Source organism: Leptopilina heterotoma, unplaced genomic scaffold (genome assembly GCF_015476425.1).
Source record: "Leptopilina heterotoma isolate Lh14 unplaced genomic scaffold, ASM1547642v1 Lhet_43, whole genome shotgun sequence".
NCBI lineage: Eukaryota > Metazoa > Arthropoda > Insecta > Hymenoptera > Figitidae > Leptopilina > Leptopilina heterotoma.
Genome location: NW_025111081.1, coordinates 726263 through 740538, shown reverse-complemented (window position 1 = coordinate 740538; position 14276 = coordinate 726263). Strand labels below are relative to the sequence as shown.

The following is a 14276-nucleotide window of genomic DNA, read 5'->3' as shown; positions in this document are numbered from 1 at the left end:
TTTTTACTTATATATTTATATTTATTATTTTTCTCATTCTTTATTGAAACGAAAATAAATTTACTTTAAGAAAAGATAAATCGGCGAAAGCGTGTTTTGAACGAATCGAAAATAACCTTCTTGTTCGTTGTAATGTTTTTTTTCTTTTTTGAAAATAACTACCCTATGAGTTATTTTGTTGATTTTTCCTAATTAAAGGAATCGAAGGTTTTGAAGTTATCTGAATAATAAGAATAATTTTTTTCACACTGAGTGATAATGTTCACTTTCCTAATTAAAGGAATCGAAGTTTTTGAAGTTATCTGAATAATAAGAAACTTTTTTTTCAAACTGAGTCATATGGTTGACTTTTCCTAATTAAAGGAATCGAAGGTTTTGAAGTTATCTGAATAATAAGAAAATTTTTATATAATTACCTCAACTATTCTGCCTTTCTGCCGGTCCAGTTTAAGGATAATGCACAGGGAACATTTTCTCCATCCTCCTCCTCTCCTCGAAATTAATCTGAAACATAAAAAGAAAAAATATATTAATATACATAAAAAAAATTTTATTTTTTACCAACAGAAAAAAGCACAAAGTATTTATTTCGTATTGTTGCTGTTCGAACCTCAACACACTTCTATACCAATTCCGATGGATCCTCTTCAAATGAAACTAAACTCGACTTCTGATTGGTTCAGGAAATATTGACCATCAAGAAGATCGATTGAGAAGTAAACAACCCAACCCTGAGAATGTTATTATTCTTTCGGGAAAAAAAATAAATCTCAAAAGTCAAAAATAAACAAATGTTTAAAAACTGATTTTAAAATTAGTGTAAAATTGTTGCATTCAAATAATGACACAGTCGAATGATAATTTGACTGACTTGATCGCCCTCGCAGAATCTGCTGGAATTCAAACATCGCCGGAAATATTTCGGTAAATGAAATTTTTATTTTTCATCTAATAATTTGAAAGTAATGAACGAAAGTTAATAACATTATTTTAGACACCTTATATTAAGTTTAAAACAAATAGTTTTATACTCTTCTTTAATAACCGAATTTCGCCGCAAGTTTATAAAAACATAACCTCAAAAAATTATATTCTCGTATGTAATCCTTTCTATGTTTTGATTTTGATGGCATGTTTTCAAAAACGGAAAAATATAATATAGGTAGTTAATTCATTGCGACCTTTAATAACGAAGTTACAAATTATTATTTAATTCAAACGTTATATATAAAATATTATATTATATATAAAATATTATATTATATATATTATATATAAAATAATATATATAAAATATTATATAAAAAAATATTAATCGTTTTTCGGTATTTAATAATAATATGTAGAAACAAAAAATATAAAATCAATTAACAATAGTATAAATTATGTGTATAAAAAATGTGAATAAATAATTTTTTTATATTTTTCAGGGTCCTAATGGAACTATTGTCCCTTCAAGTATGTCCGGAAGATATTTATACACTTCTTCGACAAATCAGTAGAGTTTCGCTACAAAAGAGAAAATCTGCACCACGATCAAGTGCAATGTAAATTATTAAGTTTAGAATAAAATGAAAAAAATTTTGTTTTAATAAAAAAAATTATATTTTTATAACAATAATAATAATAAAAAAAATTCATTCCACGGACATGTCGATTCCCCGTTTTGCCAATATATTTGCCATTTCATTGCCATGAATTCCGGAGTGACTCGGCACGTGAACCTGAATGTCAAATAATTAACTTTTGTTAATATAATTATAAATTACTGCTATTATTATTAATATTATTAATAATAATTTTGTTATTTAACATTGACTTAATTTTGATTCAACTTTGATTTGACATTGATTTAGTATTGATTTAACACTAATTCAACATTAACTTATTTTTTAGCGTTAATGTTTACGTTAAAATCTTTAATTAATATACGTATGATACAATCCACGTTAAACCAACATATCGTCAAAATTCACATTTTTGATTTGGCTCAAACATTTTTTATGTTTTAGTACTAATTGAAAAAGAGCTTCATGATTTTTTTCAAATTTTTTTATCCAACCGTTTACAAGATACGAATTTTTCAAAATTTTACGTTTTGAAAGAAACATTTTTTTGAATGCTTATAAAACTTCTACAAATGTGGATCAATTTTTGAATTTTCTTATATGAAAATTGTGTGTTTTTTGATGAACTTTTCAAAATTTTTATGAAAATTTCAAATTTATACCAATATAAAATAATTAGTTTAAATTGTTAATTAATTACCCAAGAGACTTCTATCGATGATAACATTTCGTCTAATTTCATTAATTCATCTTTATTAATAACTGGTTTTTTTGTCGCACTCTTCCATCCGTTTGTCTTCCATTTTGGCATCCAGGCGGTCACCGATTGTACAACATAATTTGAGTCTGAGTGGAGTTTTAATTTTTTTATACCGGCTTCTTTTGCCGCTTTCACTGCTTTTGTCGCCGCGACAATTTCCGCAACATTGCATGTCGATCGACCCACAATTGGCGCCGAAATATTACTGTAAATTAAAATTCGATTATTTTCCGATTTCATATTTTTTATACATTCACCAACTGTTCCTTTTTTAAAAATTATTTTGTAACGAAAGGCGTAAGCCTTTTGTTACAAATTAATTTTAAAAAAAGGCTTATTACGCTTTTTGTTACAAAATAATTTTAAAAACAACGATTTTAACAAAAGAAAGCCTTTTGTTACAATAATAATTTAAAAAAAAAACCACAATTTTAACAAAAGATAATTTATCTTTTGTTAAAATTGTTGTTTTTTTTTTATTTTGTTTGTTTAAATAAAAAAAAACATACAGTGGATGATTGTCGCCAAACCAGACACCAATTCCAGCTCTCGCCTTTTCTTCGTGACCATTAAATGTACATGAACCGTCAGTATAAACAGTGACAAATCCATCCTCGTCAATTATGAAATTTTGTTTCTTTTCTACTTCAGTCTAAAATAGAGAAAAAATTTTTGTTATTCATTTATACGCGAAAGAAATTGAAACTATTTGCGATTTTTTATTTTGAGGTGTCATAACCTCAAAATAAAACACCGCAATTTTGGCAAAATTGAAAGAAAATCTCACCTTGTTGAATTGAGGTATATCATTTTCTTTAAGTCTCTCATTTTTTAAATTTGACGAACAATTCTCAAAATTAACAACACTCGAAAAATATTTCTGACAAGAATTATTCAATTGTTGAAAAATCCGATTTTGTATTCTAAAAATAAAGAAATTAACAATTAGAGGAAAAAAATAAGAGTAAAATAGATTTGAAATTTTTTACCTGGAAATCATGATGAAAATTATTTTCTAATTAATAACTATTTAAAAAACGTTTTTAAAAACAAATATTTCGAGGAAAAATAAAATAATAATTCCTGTATATAGTTACTTCAGGACAATTTTTCTTGGTAACTTTCCGTTTAGCGGGAATTTAGCAAAAATACCAGAAACTCTAGAATTAACGGAAAAAATATATTTTTAGGAAAATAAATATCAAATTACCAATTCGTTATAAAAGAATAGAAAAAAGAATAGTAAATAGACAATTTAAAAAATAGATATTTGAATTTGAAAAAAAACTAAAAATATAATTTAAAAATTACCGGAGTAAAGAAGTGAAAATAGCAGAATAACCAAAACACCGGATCAGCTGTTATTCAAAGAGACGTTACGAGAGATTAAAAAGAAACTTTCACGGCACTTAAAATTTAGTCTGCATCGAATTGAATGGTATATATTTTTTCCCACTTGGTTCTAACTGCACGTGTAAAAATGGCGTCGCTAACGAGTGTACGATTTATCGTGCGAAATACCGGCATTTTAAGAAATTCCCGTCGTTGCTTAAACATTCTTCAAAATGAAATGACACACAAAATTCAAGAGAGATTCATTCACAATGCTACAAGGTGTTCACTGTCAATTCAAAAGGTAACCTCTCCTCTAAGACTATATCGTCTATTTTCTTTCACTCCTTCACGTTATTTATTGATTTCTATCATTTTGCCCAAAAGAAAACAAATTTCTACACTTAGAGGACTAAATTTATCGAAAATTTTTATAAACCCTGTATTTTATATGTCCGTTCATTTTCTATTTAGGTCAAAAGAATAAAATTTGCAAACAATGTTTTATCAATTTCTTTTAATCTACACATATTACATAACTCGAAAGAATTTTCGTTTATTTGTCCGAAAAGAGGGAAATTTTGCTTTGTCTCGTTAAAATAGTGTTTTCTAATAATTATTCCTAAAAGGACATTGTTCGGTCATATTTCTTAGAATTTTTTCTTTGGATTTCTTTGGTTATAAGGGAAAAAAGTTATTTTTTACGATTTGACTAACGTCACGGAAGGTGAATTATTTTCATTAATAACAATATTCATTACAAGAATTCAATTATTTTCAAAATTAATGTAATTTTTAGCAAAAATTCAATTACTTTCAAAAAATCTAAAAAAAAATTGTCAACATTTCAATTATCTTTATAGATAAATAGTAAAATTCTTCTACAAAATTCAATTATTTTCAGGAATTTTAATAAAATTAATTGCAGATATCAATTATTTCCATAAATAATAGTATTTATCCCAAGAATTCAATTATTTAAAAAAATTTTAATAAAATTCAATTATTTTCAAAAATTTTAATTCTAATTCATTGCAAAATTATAATTATTTTCAAAAATTTTAATATAATTCATTGCAAAATTTCAATTATATTATTTTCAAAATTTTTTTCTTAATTCATTAATTTGTATAATCTATTATTTTAATAAAATTTCAAAAAAAATTCAATTATTTAAAAACAATTTTGACAAAGTTCAACACGAATATAATTCAAGTATTTTCTAAAAATAATGAAAATTTCACTGGAATTCAATTGTTAAAAATAGAATTTGCATAAATTTTTTCGAAAAAAATCAATTGTTTGAAACTTTTTTTTATAAAATTTTATTTTTGTCCGCAAGAATTAAATTATTTTCAAAACTTTTAATAAAATAATTTTTCGCAGAAATTCAATTATTTGGAAAAATTAATAAAATTATTCATAGCAATTCAATTATTTTCCAAAAATAATAAAATTCTTCACAGAAATTCAATTATTTTTGAAAATTAATAATATCTTCACATGAATTTAATTATTTTGAAAAATTATCAAAATTCTTAGCAGGAATTCAATTATTTAAAAACGTTTCATAAAATTCATCACTGGAATTAAATTATTTAGCAGAAGTAATTAAATTCTTTACAGGAATTGAATTATTTTTAAAAAGTAAATTCTTGCATAAATTCCACGAAAAATGTAATTATTTTAAAAAATGTTATTAAAATTCGTCGAAAGAATTCAATTATTTAAAAATTTGTTGATCAAATTATGTATAAGAATTCAATTTTAAGAAACATTCAATTATTCAATAAATTATCTATGTTTTTATTTAAATAATTTAATTCTCGTGGAATTTTCTAAAAAAAATTGGTTTAAAAATTAATTTCAGTTAAAATTTTATATAATAATTGAATTTTGGAGATGTTACTAATAATTGCAATTTTTAGAAATAATTGAATTGTGTAAAGGTTTCAAATTAAAATCTATGAAAATCGTATTTTTCATACTTTTAATTAAAAATTCTATGTAACTAATTTTTTTCAAAACTTAATTGAAATTTTTTAAAATTATTTCAAGTTTTTATTTTCTAATGTATATTTAATTGAAGAATTTCCGAATAATTGAAATTTCACGTAAAATTGAATTGTAAACAAATGGATTTAAAAATTCTCAAAGAACTTTTTCAATTATTATTAAACTTGATGTAAAGATAAATTGTAGGTTATGTTTAGAAAAGTTTTTTGCTTCGGTTCATTTTCAATTACCAAAAGTCAAAAACTTTTTATTAACCATTTTATATACTAAATAGTTAATAAAAATAGTTTTTGACTCTAGATAATTAAAAATAAATCTTAAATGAAGCAAAAAACTTTCCTAAACATAACCTCTTCTTTGTCAAAAGAAAGGAAAGCGGCAAATTTGAGAAAATTTATTTATTTTAAAACTGTAAAATACAAAAATAAACCTTCTTTTATAGAATCTACCTACCCAGGTAATTAGTAATCAAATGCGAAATTGTTCGACAGTCGAGAAATCATCACCAAAGGAAATTGAGGAGCGAGTTATGAAAGTTGTAGCGACGTACGATAAAGTTACAGCTGATAAGGTAAAAAATGGTTGAAAAAATACATTACTTTAAAAAGTTTTTTTCATTTATTTTCTAGGACTTAACGGATTTACGAGTCAAGCAGGTGCGTCACTACAGTGCGCCGGAACCGAGAAGTTTAAAAATAATCACCGATCGTGTCCTCTTGTGTCTCAAATTGTTTGACAAAATTGATCCAGAAAAGGTATTTCTTTTTCAGACTTATACCCATTTTTAATGAGAAAAAAAATAAAAAAAAAAAAAAAAAAAAAAAAAATGAGGAACTTAAGTCTAAAAATGATCTTTTCGACAATTTTCACTCTTTTTTCTTTTTCTTTAAGGGAATGTGAAAGTCGATGCGATTTTACCACTGAAACTTCAATGTAAAAATCGCATCGACTTGAACGAACCATTTAATTATTATTTTTTACTGAGAGAAAAAAATTAAAATGCAAAAGAAAAAATGTAAATTAAATAAAGGAAAGAAGAAAAAGAGAGAGAAAAACAACAATTTTGTCAAACTGAAAAAATCATTTTTAGAAATATTTTTTTGCTTATAAAAAAATGGAGAAAACTTGCTTGATTCGATTATCTGGTATTCAATGTGTCTGTTTTGAATTTTGAATTAAAATTTTTTTTTGTTGCAGTCTGAATGACTTATTATGAAAGAATTCAACATTTATTTAACATTGGTTTAATATTGATTTAATATTGATTTAACATTGATTTAATATTGATTTAACATTGATTTAACATTGATTTAACACTGATTTAACACTGATTCAACATTGATTTAAAATTGAATTAACATTGATTCAACCTTGATTTAATACTTATTTAACATTCGATTTAATGTTCAATTAACGTTTATTAAATGTAGATTTAACAATGTTTTAATATTGATTTAACATTGGTGTAACATTGATTTAATATTGATTTAACATTGATTTAACACTGATTCAACATTGATTTAATATTGAATTAACATTGATTCAACCTTGATTTAACACCTATCAACATTAATTTACAATAATGTTATTTAACATTAATTTAACATTCAATTTAATATTAAATTAACATTTATTAAATGTATTTTTAACAATAATTTAATATTGATTTAACATTGGTTTAACATTGATTTAATATTTATTTAACATTAACTTAACGTAAACCTAAAGTTGATTTAACTTTTTTAAATTTTAACTAACAATTTAACATTGGTTTAACTTTGCTTTAGTGTTGACTTAACATTGATTTAACTTTTATCTAATATTGTCTTAACGTTGATTTAACTTTGGTATAAATTTAACGTAGATTTGAGTTAGATTTAACGTTAATTTAATTTTCTACGAATATTGACTTAATATTGTTTAACGTTGATTTAAAACTGATTTAACATTGATTTTACGCTGACCTAACGTTGATTTATCTTATTTAACATTACCTTAACATGAGTTTAACTTACATTTAAGATTTAACTTTGATTTAATATTTATTTAACTTTGTTTTAAACTTCTCCTAACTTAGATTTAACGTTTACTTAGCGTTGACCTAATGTTGATTTGACTTATTTAACGTTAACTTATCTTGCATTTAACATTGATTTAACATTGACTTAACGTAGATTTATTTTTTATTTAACATTGACTTTAAGTCCATTTAACGTTACTTTTAACACTCAGTTAACGTAGATTTAACGTTAATTTAACTTCAAATTTTACAAAAAAAAGTATATAATTCAGAAGACACATTGAATACATAGAAAATAGTCCTCTTGTTTATTATTAACAATAATAACTAATTTCTTTCTTTTCTCCGCTTTTCTAAATTTAATCTAAATTATTTCTCTTTCCCTTTTCCAGTTGCGCACCGAGTCGCATTTCATCACTGACTTGGGTCTCGATTCATTGGATCACGTTGAAATTATAATGGCGATAGAGGACGAATTTGGTTTTGAAATACCAGATATGGATGCGGAAAGATTAATGAGACCAGCCGATATAATTCGCTATATAGGAGATAAACAAGACGTTTATGAATAAAAATTATTCATCACTCACTATTTTTATTCTATAATATTCTTAATGATAAACATTAGTCAAAAAAGTTCTCTAAACAATTTTTAATTGCCAACGGAAAGGAGACGTCTGTCGTTAAACAAAAAAAAAAAGAAGAAAAACGTCACTGCGAATATATATTTTTTTTCTTTCCTACATTTCTTTTTCATGTATATAGGCAAATCATTCTTGTACTATCGAAAATGCCACAAAATGTTAGAAAAATAAAAAGAAATCTAAAAGAAAAAAAAATTGTTAAAGGAAATTTTTATTTTATTGGGTATACCTAAATTATCATTCAAGTGAAGAAAAGAATTATGAAAAATGAAAAAGACATTGATTTGATATTGATTCAACATTTATTTAACCTTAATTTAACATTGATTCAACATTGATTCAACATTGATTTAATATTGACTTAAAATTAGAACAATATTGACTTAACTCAAATTTAAAATTGTTTCAACGTTGATTTAACATTGATTTAACTGTTAGTTAATATTATATCTTTGTTATATGACCATTAATTCAGTATTGACTTAATTTTGATTTAACATTCTGTTAATATTGATTTAACTTTATTTATTTTAACTTTGGTTTAACATTGATTCTAAATTTATCATTGATTCAACATTGATTTAATACCACTTTGGCACAATTAGACTTAGACCCCTCAAGGGAAAAAATTTCCGAACTCACAAAGATTCGAAGTTAAAAATGCCAAAAGATTACATTATTTACAGAAAAACTAGTTTATAAAGTTCAATTCTATCATTAGTTTCCAAGTTAATCGAAAAATAAAAAAGATTATTAGTTGTTTTAATTACCATTAAGTTATCATATGAAACGTATAATATGTAACATCCCAATCAGAAATTACATAGTATTATGTCAGAGTAAACTACTGGCACAATACAGCGCCTGTAGGATTGCCAAGGCTTGAGTATCCACTAATGAACCAGTACTGGTATACTAATAGTTTGTTAAATAAAAATGTAACTTTAAATAGTTAATATCAATAAACATCATAAAAAAAAATTAGTTAATAATATTAATATATAACTTGCTCTGTTACTAATTACACTAGAAAATATTAAAAACATTTTTTTTAAATTTGTTCAATAAAAGTAATTTGAATGATTATTAATATTAATAATAGGGAAGAGTGGGGCAAACCGGACCCCCTGACGGTTTTTTGACTTTTGAGACTAAACGAATCAACCGATTTCATTTTTCGATGGCTTGTTTGAAAGATCATTTAATTGCGCAACTTTTTCCCAGAGACACCTACACTTTATCTTCTATTGTTTAGTTGCTGTGTTAACTTTAAAAAATTTTGCAAACGATCCGGTTTGCCCCACCCCCTGGGGTAAACCGGACCCCCCCATGGTCAAACCGTTCCGTTTGGTCCCCGATTAAAGGGTCCAATTCTCATTGGAAAACAATTATTTTTCATTGTAAGTAAATATTTTAATGAAAGAAACATTTTATTTAAAAATAATTTTTATGAAACTTTAATTCAATTGGAAATATCCTATAGCCGGTTTGCCCCACAGGCCCATTTTGAGAATAAATGTTTGTCAAAAAGAAACGCTTTGCAAATTCATGAAAGTTTTTAGTGGTAAATATTCCTGAGGTGTGTACCTTCAAAACCTATGACCTAATATTTGGAAACATTACACGATTTCCTCAGAATTTCCTTAAGAAAAAATTCGTAAAAGTGTAGAAAAAAACTAAAAAAAAACTTTTGCTCCCTTCGTCGCACAAACGCAAGCTAAAACTGTCAGATTGAAAAAATAAGGTATACTAAACATGGTTGTTTTAAATTTGTAAACAACACTTTTTCCAATTTCGCCATTTCGGAAATATTGAGACTGGTCCGGTTTGCCCCACTCTCCCCTAATATTTATTTTTTATTATTAAGGTATTAGTCGCGCAGCTGGCTCTGGCCAAAAGTTTACCGGGCCGCTTACAAGAGTGGGGCAGTGACAGTTAGAGAGACAGTTTAACTCCCCACTCTATTCGTTCGTATAGAAGTTCATATAATTTAACTATTTTTTTACCTTTCTGTCAATATATTTAGTTTGGTGCAATCAAAAAATGTCATATTTTTTTTATTCATTTGTTTCATCTAATTGAATACTTTGGTAGTTTTATTTTAAAATCTGACGATTAGTTATCATATAAATAATTATTAAACAAATTCAATACATGCATTGTGTGCTCCCTCCATGCAAAACGTATGAACTTTGAATTAATTCTTTGAAGCTTTGAAACGGTCAAAATTAATGAAATTGGTCTCATTATGTAGATAAATACTTCAGGAATAAGTATGCAAAATTTGAAAAAAATCTGACGAAAACCATTTTACGCGACTAATGTTGTCGAACATACATACAGTCCTAATAACTATAAAAAAAAGTTTTAAATTTGTAATATGTAAGCATATTGAACATAAAAATTCAAACGTATAAAGAAATTTGTGGCCCTGAAAAGGGCCGATTGTTTGATGGAAAGTGGGTAGAAAGTTTAAGCTTTCTTTTCGGTCTTCTTGGGCAAGAGAACAGCTTGAATGTTGGGGAGAACACCACCCTGAGCGATGGTGACTCCAGAAAGAAGCTTGTTCAATTCCTCGTCATTCCTGATGGCGAGTTGGAGATGACGGGGGATGATTCTCGACTTCTTGTTGTCACGAGCTGCGTTTCCGGCCAACTCCAAGACTTCGGCAGCCAAGTATTCCATCACAGCTGCGAGGTACACTGGAGCACCTGCACCAACTCGCTCGGCGTAGTTTCCTTTGCGCAAAAGCCGATGGATACGACCGACTGGGAACTGGAGTCCAGCCCGGTTGGAGCGGGTCTTTGACTTGCCCTTCGCCTTGCCTCCTTTGCCACGTCCTGACATTTTCGATTTAGTTTTAGGTTAACGAAGTAAACACAACGAAGTATTCAAAGCGAATGATGTTATGCGCCAGAAATCCGCCTATTTACGCTCTCCCCACAGGTCACCCCCTCCACTGCGCTCCCCTCTCTTTTTCGTGAGTGGCAGATGGTTGCAGTGAGTCCCCGCACCAATCAAAATGCCGCAGGCGGACATAAATACGGTGCCGCCAGTGTGCAAAATATCAATTCACCCTGAATTGCCTTTGTGTTCAGACGTATTTTCTCTGAAAACAACCATGCCTCCTAAAGCAAGTGGCAAAGCCGTGAAGAAAGCCGGCAAGGCTCAAAAGAACATTACCAAGACCGACAAGAAAAAGAAGCGCAAGAGGAAGGAGAGCTATGCCATCTACATCTACAAAGTGTTGAAGCAAGTGCACCCCGACACTGGAGTCTCCAGCAAGGCCATGAGCATCATGAATTCGTTCGTGAACGACATCTTCGAGCGCATCGCTGCCGAATCTTCCCGCTTGGCCCACTACAACAAGAGGTCCACCATCACCTCCCGGGAGATCCAAACTGCCGTCAGGCTTCTCCTTCCTGGTGAACTCGCCAAGCACGCCGTCTCTGAAGGCACCAAGGCTGTCACCAAGTACACCAGCTCCAAGTAAATTCTGTCCATCCTCACGAAAACAATCGGCCCTTTTCAGGGCCACAAAATCTTTTTACGAGAGAATTATTTAGTTCTAACATTATTTATTAAATTAATTTTTTTGAAAAGTGTTATTCTTCTTTTTATCGTTTTATAATAAGTTTGTACTTACACTAAAAAAAATTTCTAGTAGGTTTGACTACTTTTTAACTACTCTGCGTAATTCAATAGGTCCTCAACTGAATTGAAAAAGCTATATTGACTACCGAAAAATAGTAAAAGGAACTAAGAATGTAGTTAGTGTAATCAGATTTTGCAGTTGTTCTTCTTTATTCTTATTTTATGGTATAGTAACAAAATCGTTATAATATTATATGATATAGTAACGCTTAGCCTGATTATCTTGTCAAATTATCTTTTATCTAATACATAATTTTTTGTAGCAGATGCGTATCGTTAAAATTATTAAATTTTTTTTTTGAATTCGTGTTCTTTGATTGTTTGCAATTTACAAAGAAGTTATTCTTTACCATAAGTTCTATAATTCGATGTGCAGAAAAATTTCTATGTTTCGCTATATAGACAGTATATTTAACAAAAGTCACATCTGTTGTATTGATTGAAACAAAGTTTCTAATTCATAAGAAAAGAATAACTGTATATTTTAAAGTTAATGAAATGAATTATCTGAAATCTTATGGATAATATCTGCAATTTAATTTGTATTGGTGTATTTAATGATTCAACTTTTAAAGTATAATATTAGTCAGTATTTTGCTTTAAATTATTTAAAATTAAAAATTGTTCTAAAGAGAAATAATTATTCGTCTCTTCTAAACAGAAAATATTTATTTTAGGCTATATAAATTAAAAACGTAATATTAGGATGTTGCGACATCATTTCATTTTTTAGAATACGAAATAATGTGTTCGTTATTTTATTTTTGGAGCCGTTGTTATTACATACAGAATAACTGAACACGCAATATAAATGTATACAAGGTAATTATCTATTAAAAATTTTTTGATTAAAAGTATAAACATTATACAATATTAAATTTAATACGGTTAAACTGCATACGATAAAACTGTGTTAATAATATTTTATTAAAAAAATATTGCTTAGAATTAAATTGCATGCGAGAAAACTGTAAACGAATTAATTTAGAAATAAATTCAAATTTCAATACCTTTAAACTGCATACACATCAAATGTATGCAACCAAATTCTCAGTATATTGAGTATTACATTATTGTTTCTATAAGGTTAGCAAATAAATTTCATTAGAATTACGCTGACATCAATCTTTATAAAAATAAAATTACAAGTACCTAAATCAAGAATTTTAAAATTAATAAAAATGTCAGCGTCATAAATAAAAATTTCGACAAATTAAACCAACCATTTCAATAAATAGAAAGTTTTAATTCTGTATTTATGCTAAAAAAAGTAAACTTTTAACTTGACTAAGTAAATAGCCGCATAATTAATAATTTATCTCAGTGTAAAATTTTACAGCAATAATGCCTGTAATTTTCAAGTGCAGTGCTTCATGGTTTGAATTTTTAACATGAAGTTCTGAAATTAACTAAATAATAAGAAAAATAAAAAGTATCATTTCATGTATGTTTATAGGATCCACTAGTGGATCCTAAATCTTTTCACTAATGAAATTTGAGTTATCTGAATAACAAGACACATTTAATTTATTCGTAATCTTATGCCTATTCTCAAATTATAGTAAGAGTGCTCTGAAGTTATCTAAATAATAAGAAAAATAAAGCTGTATTATAGTCTTTAGGCTCAATAACAAGTAAATTCTAAAATGTCTGCTCCAAATATACGCCCACGTAATAAAATGTGTTGGCCCTGAAAAGGGCCGATTGAGTTTTGAGAGTGGTAGGGAAATTTAAGCACGTTCTCCTCGGATGCGACGAGCCAACTGGATGTCCTTTGGCATGATGGTGACTCTCTTGGCGTGGATGGCGCACAAGTTGGTGTCTTCGAAGAGACCGACGAGGTAGGCCTCGCTGGCCTCCTGGAGGGCCATCACGGCGGAGCTCTGGAAGCGCAGGTCGGTCTTGAAGTCCTGAGCGATTTCACGGACCAAGCGTTGGAAGGGCAGTTTGCGGATGAGGAGCTCGGTGCTCTTCTGGTAGCGACGGATCTCACGGAGAGCGACGGTTCCGGGCCTGTAGCGATGGGGCTTCTTCACTCCACCGGTTGCAGGCGCACTCTTACGAGCGGCCTTGGTGGCGAGTTGCTTCCTTGGTGCTTTACCACCGGTAGATTTGCGCGCGGTTTGTTTAGTACGAGCCATTGCTTACAAGTTCAGAGTACGAGTGACGACTGAAAATAACCGTTAGCGCGGTAAAAACGCACATATTTATAGCTCTCAGAAGCACTTGCACCGTTGGTCAAGAGGAAGGGGAAAATGACATCCTGATTGGTCGGTCAGATT

General features: G+C 28.2%; 6 protein-coding genes across 7 annotated transcripts; 3 read left to right on the top strand and 3 right to left on the bottom strand.

Annotated features, from left to right (window-relative positions):
• Nucleotides 1-706: 706 nt before the first annotated feature.
• LOC122506738 lies at nt 707-1649 on the top strand. Its single transcript, XM_043619058.1, has 2 exons — nt 707-924; nt 1431-1649. The coding sequence occupies exons 1-2, from the start codon at nt 842-844 to the stop codon at nt 1549-1551; spliced, it is 204 nt and encodes a 67-aa protein (XP_043474993.1). The 5' UTR covers nt 707-841; the 3' UTR covers nt 1552-1649.
• On the bottom strand, nt 1587-3467 carry LOC122506736 (ribonuclease H1-like). The gene is made up of 5 exons (XM_043619055.1): nt 3318-3467; nt 3116-3251; nt 2838-2980; nt 2269-2533; nt 1587-1724 (listed from the first exon to the last, which is right to left on the bottom strand). The coding sequence occupies exons 1-5, from the start codon at nt 3326-3328 to the stop codon at nt 1638-1640; spliced, it is 642 nt and encodes a 213-aa protein (XP_043474990.1). The 5' UTR covers nt 3329-3467; the 3' UTR covers nt 1587-1637.
• Nucleotides 3468-3721: 254 nt separating this feature from the next.
• Nucleotides 3722-8535, top strand: LOC122506737 (acyl carrier protein, mitochondrial). 2 transcript variants are annotated; one of them, XM_043619057.1, is made up of 4 exons: nt 3722-3964; nt 6119-6247; nt 6306-6431; nt 8089-8535. In XM_043619057.1, exons 1-4 carry the CDS (start codon nt 3764-3766, stop codon nt 8266-8268), a joined length of 636 nt encoding a protein of 211 aa, XP_043474992.1. In that variant the 5' UTR covers nt 3722-3763; the 3' UTR covers nt 8269-8535. The 2 variants fall into 2 exon arrangements, with proteins under 2 accessions (XP_043474992.1, XP_043474991.1); XM_043619056.1 differs by lacking the exon at nt 6306-6431 and having other exon boundaries at nt 3724-3964.
• A 1959-nt stretch (nt 8536-10494) lies between these two features.
• Nucleotides 10495-11319, bottom strand: LOC122506699 (histone H2A-like). Its single transcript, XM_043619018.1, has one exon. It carries the CDS (start codon nt 11185-11187, stop codon nt 10813-10815), a length of 375 nt encoding a protein of 124 aa, XP_043474953.1. The 5' UTR covers nt 11188-11319; the 3' UTR covers nt 10495-10812.
• Nucleotides 11320-11347: 28 nt separating this feature from the next.
• On the top strand, nt 11348-11877 carry LOC122506664 (histone H2B-like). The gene has a single exon (XM_043618982.1). It carries the CDS (start codon nt 11363-11365, stop codon nt 11831-11833), a length of 471 nt encoding a protein of 156 aa, XP_043474917.1. The 5' UTR covers nt 11348-11362; the 3' UTR covers nt 11834-11877.
• A 1832-nt stretch (nt 11878-13709) lies between these two features.
• Nucleotides 13710-14164, bottom strand: LOC122506673 (histone H3). The gene has a single exon (XM_043618991.1). It carries the CDS (start codon nt 14133-14135, stop codon nt 13725-13727), a length of 411 nt encoding a protein of 136 aa, XP_043474926.1. The 5' UTR covers nt 14136-14164; the 3' UTR covers nt 13710-13724.
• Between the last annotated feature and the right edge of the window lie 112 nt (nt 14165-14276).

Bases quoted from the DNA above. Each gene is read 5' to 3' on its own strand.
- LOC122506738 (XM_043619058.1), top strand. From the start codon at position 842: ATGACACAGTCGAATGATAATTTGACTGACTTGATCGCCCTCGCAGAA. The intron at 925-1,430 runs GTAAATGAAATT...TATATTTTTCAG, and splicing joins ACATCGCCGGAAATATTTCG to GGTCCTAATGGAACTATTGT.
- LOC122506736 (XM_043619055.1), bottom strand. The intron at 2,981-3,115 runs GTGAGATTTTCT...TCTCTATTTTAG, and splicing joins ATATACCTCAATTCAACAAG to ACTGAAGTAGAAAAGAAACA. The intron at 1,725-2,268 runs GTAATTAATTAA...TTTGACATTCAG, and splicing joins CATCGATAGAAGTCTCTTGG to GTTCACGTGCCGAGTCACTC.
- LOC122506737 (XM_043619057.1), top strand. From the start codon at position 3,764: ATGGTATATATTTTTTCCCACTTGGTTCTAACTGCACGTGTAAAAATG. The intron at 3,965-6,118 runs GTAACCTCTCCT...CTTCTTTTATAG, and splicing joins GTTCACTGTCAATTCAAAAG to AATCTACCTACCCAGGTAAT. The intron at 6,248-6,305 runs GTAAAAAATGGT...TTTATTTTCTAG, and splicing joins ATAAAGTTACAGCTGATAAG to GACTTAACGGATTTACGAGT.
- LOC122506699 (XM_043619018.1), bottom strand. From the start codon at position 11,187: ATGTCAGGACGTGGCAAAGGAGGCAAGGCGAAGGGCAAGTCAAAGACC.
- LOC122506664 (XM_043618982.1), top strand. From the start codon at position 11,363: ATGCCGCAGGCGGACATAAATACGGTGCCGCCAGTGTGCAAAATATCA.
- LOC122506673 (XM_043618991.1), bottom strand. From the start codon at position 14,135: ATGGCTCGTACTAAACAAACCGCGCGCAAATCTACCGGTGGTAAAGCA.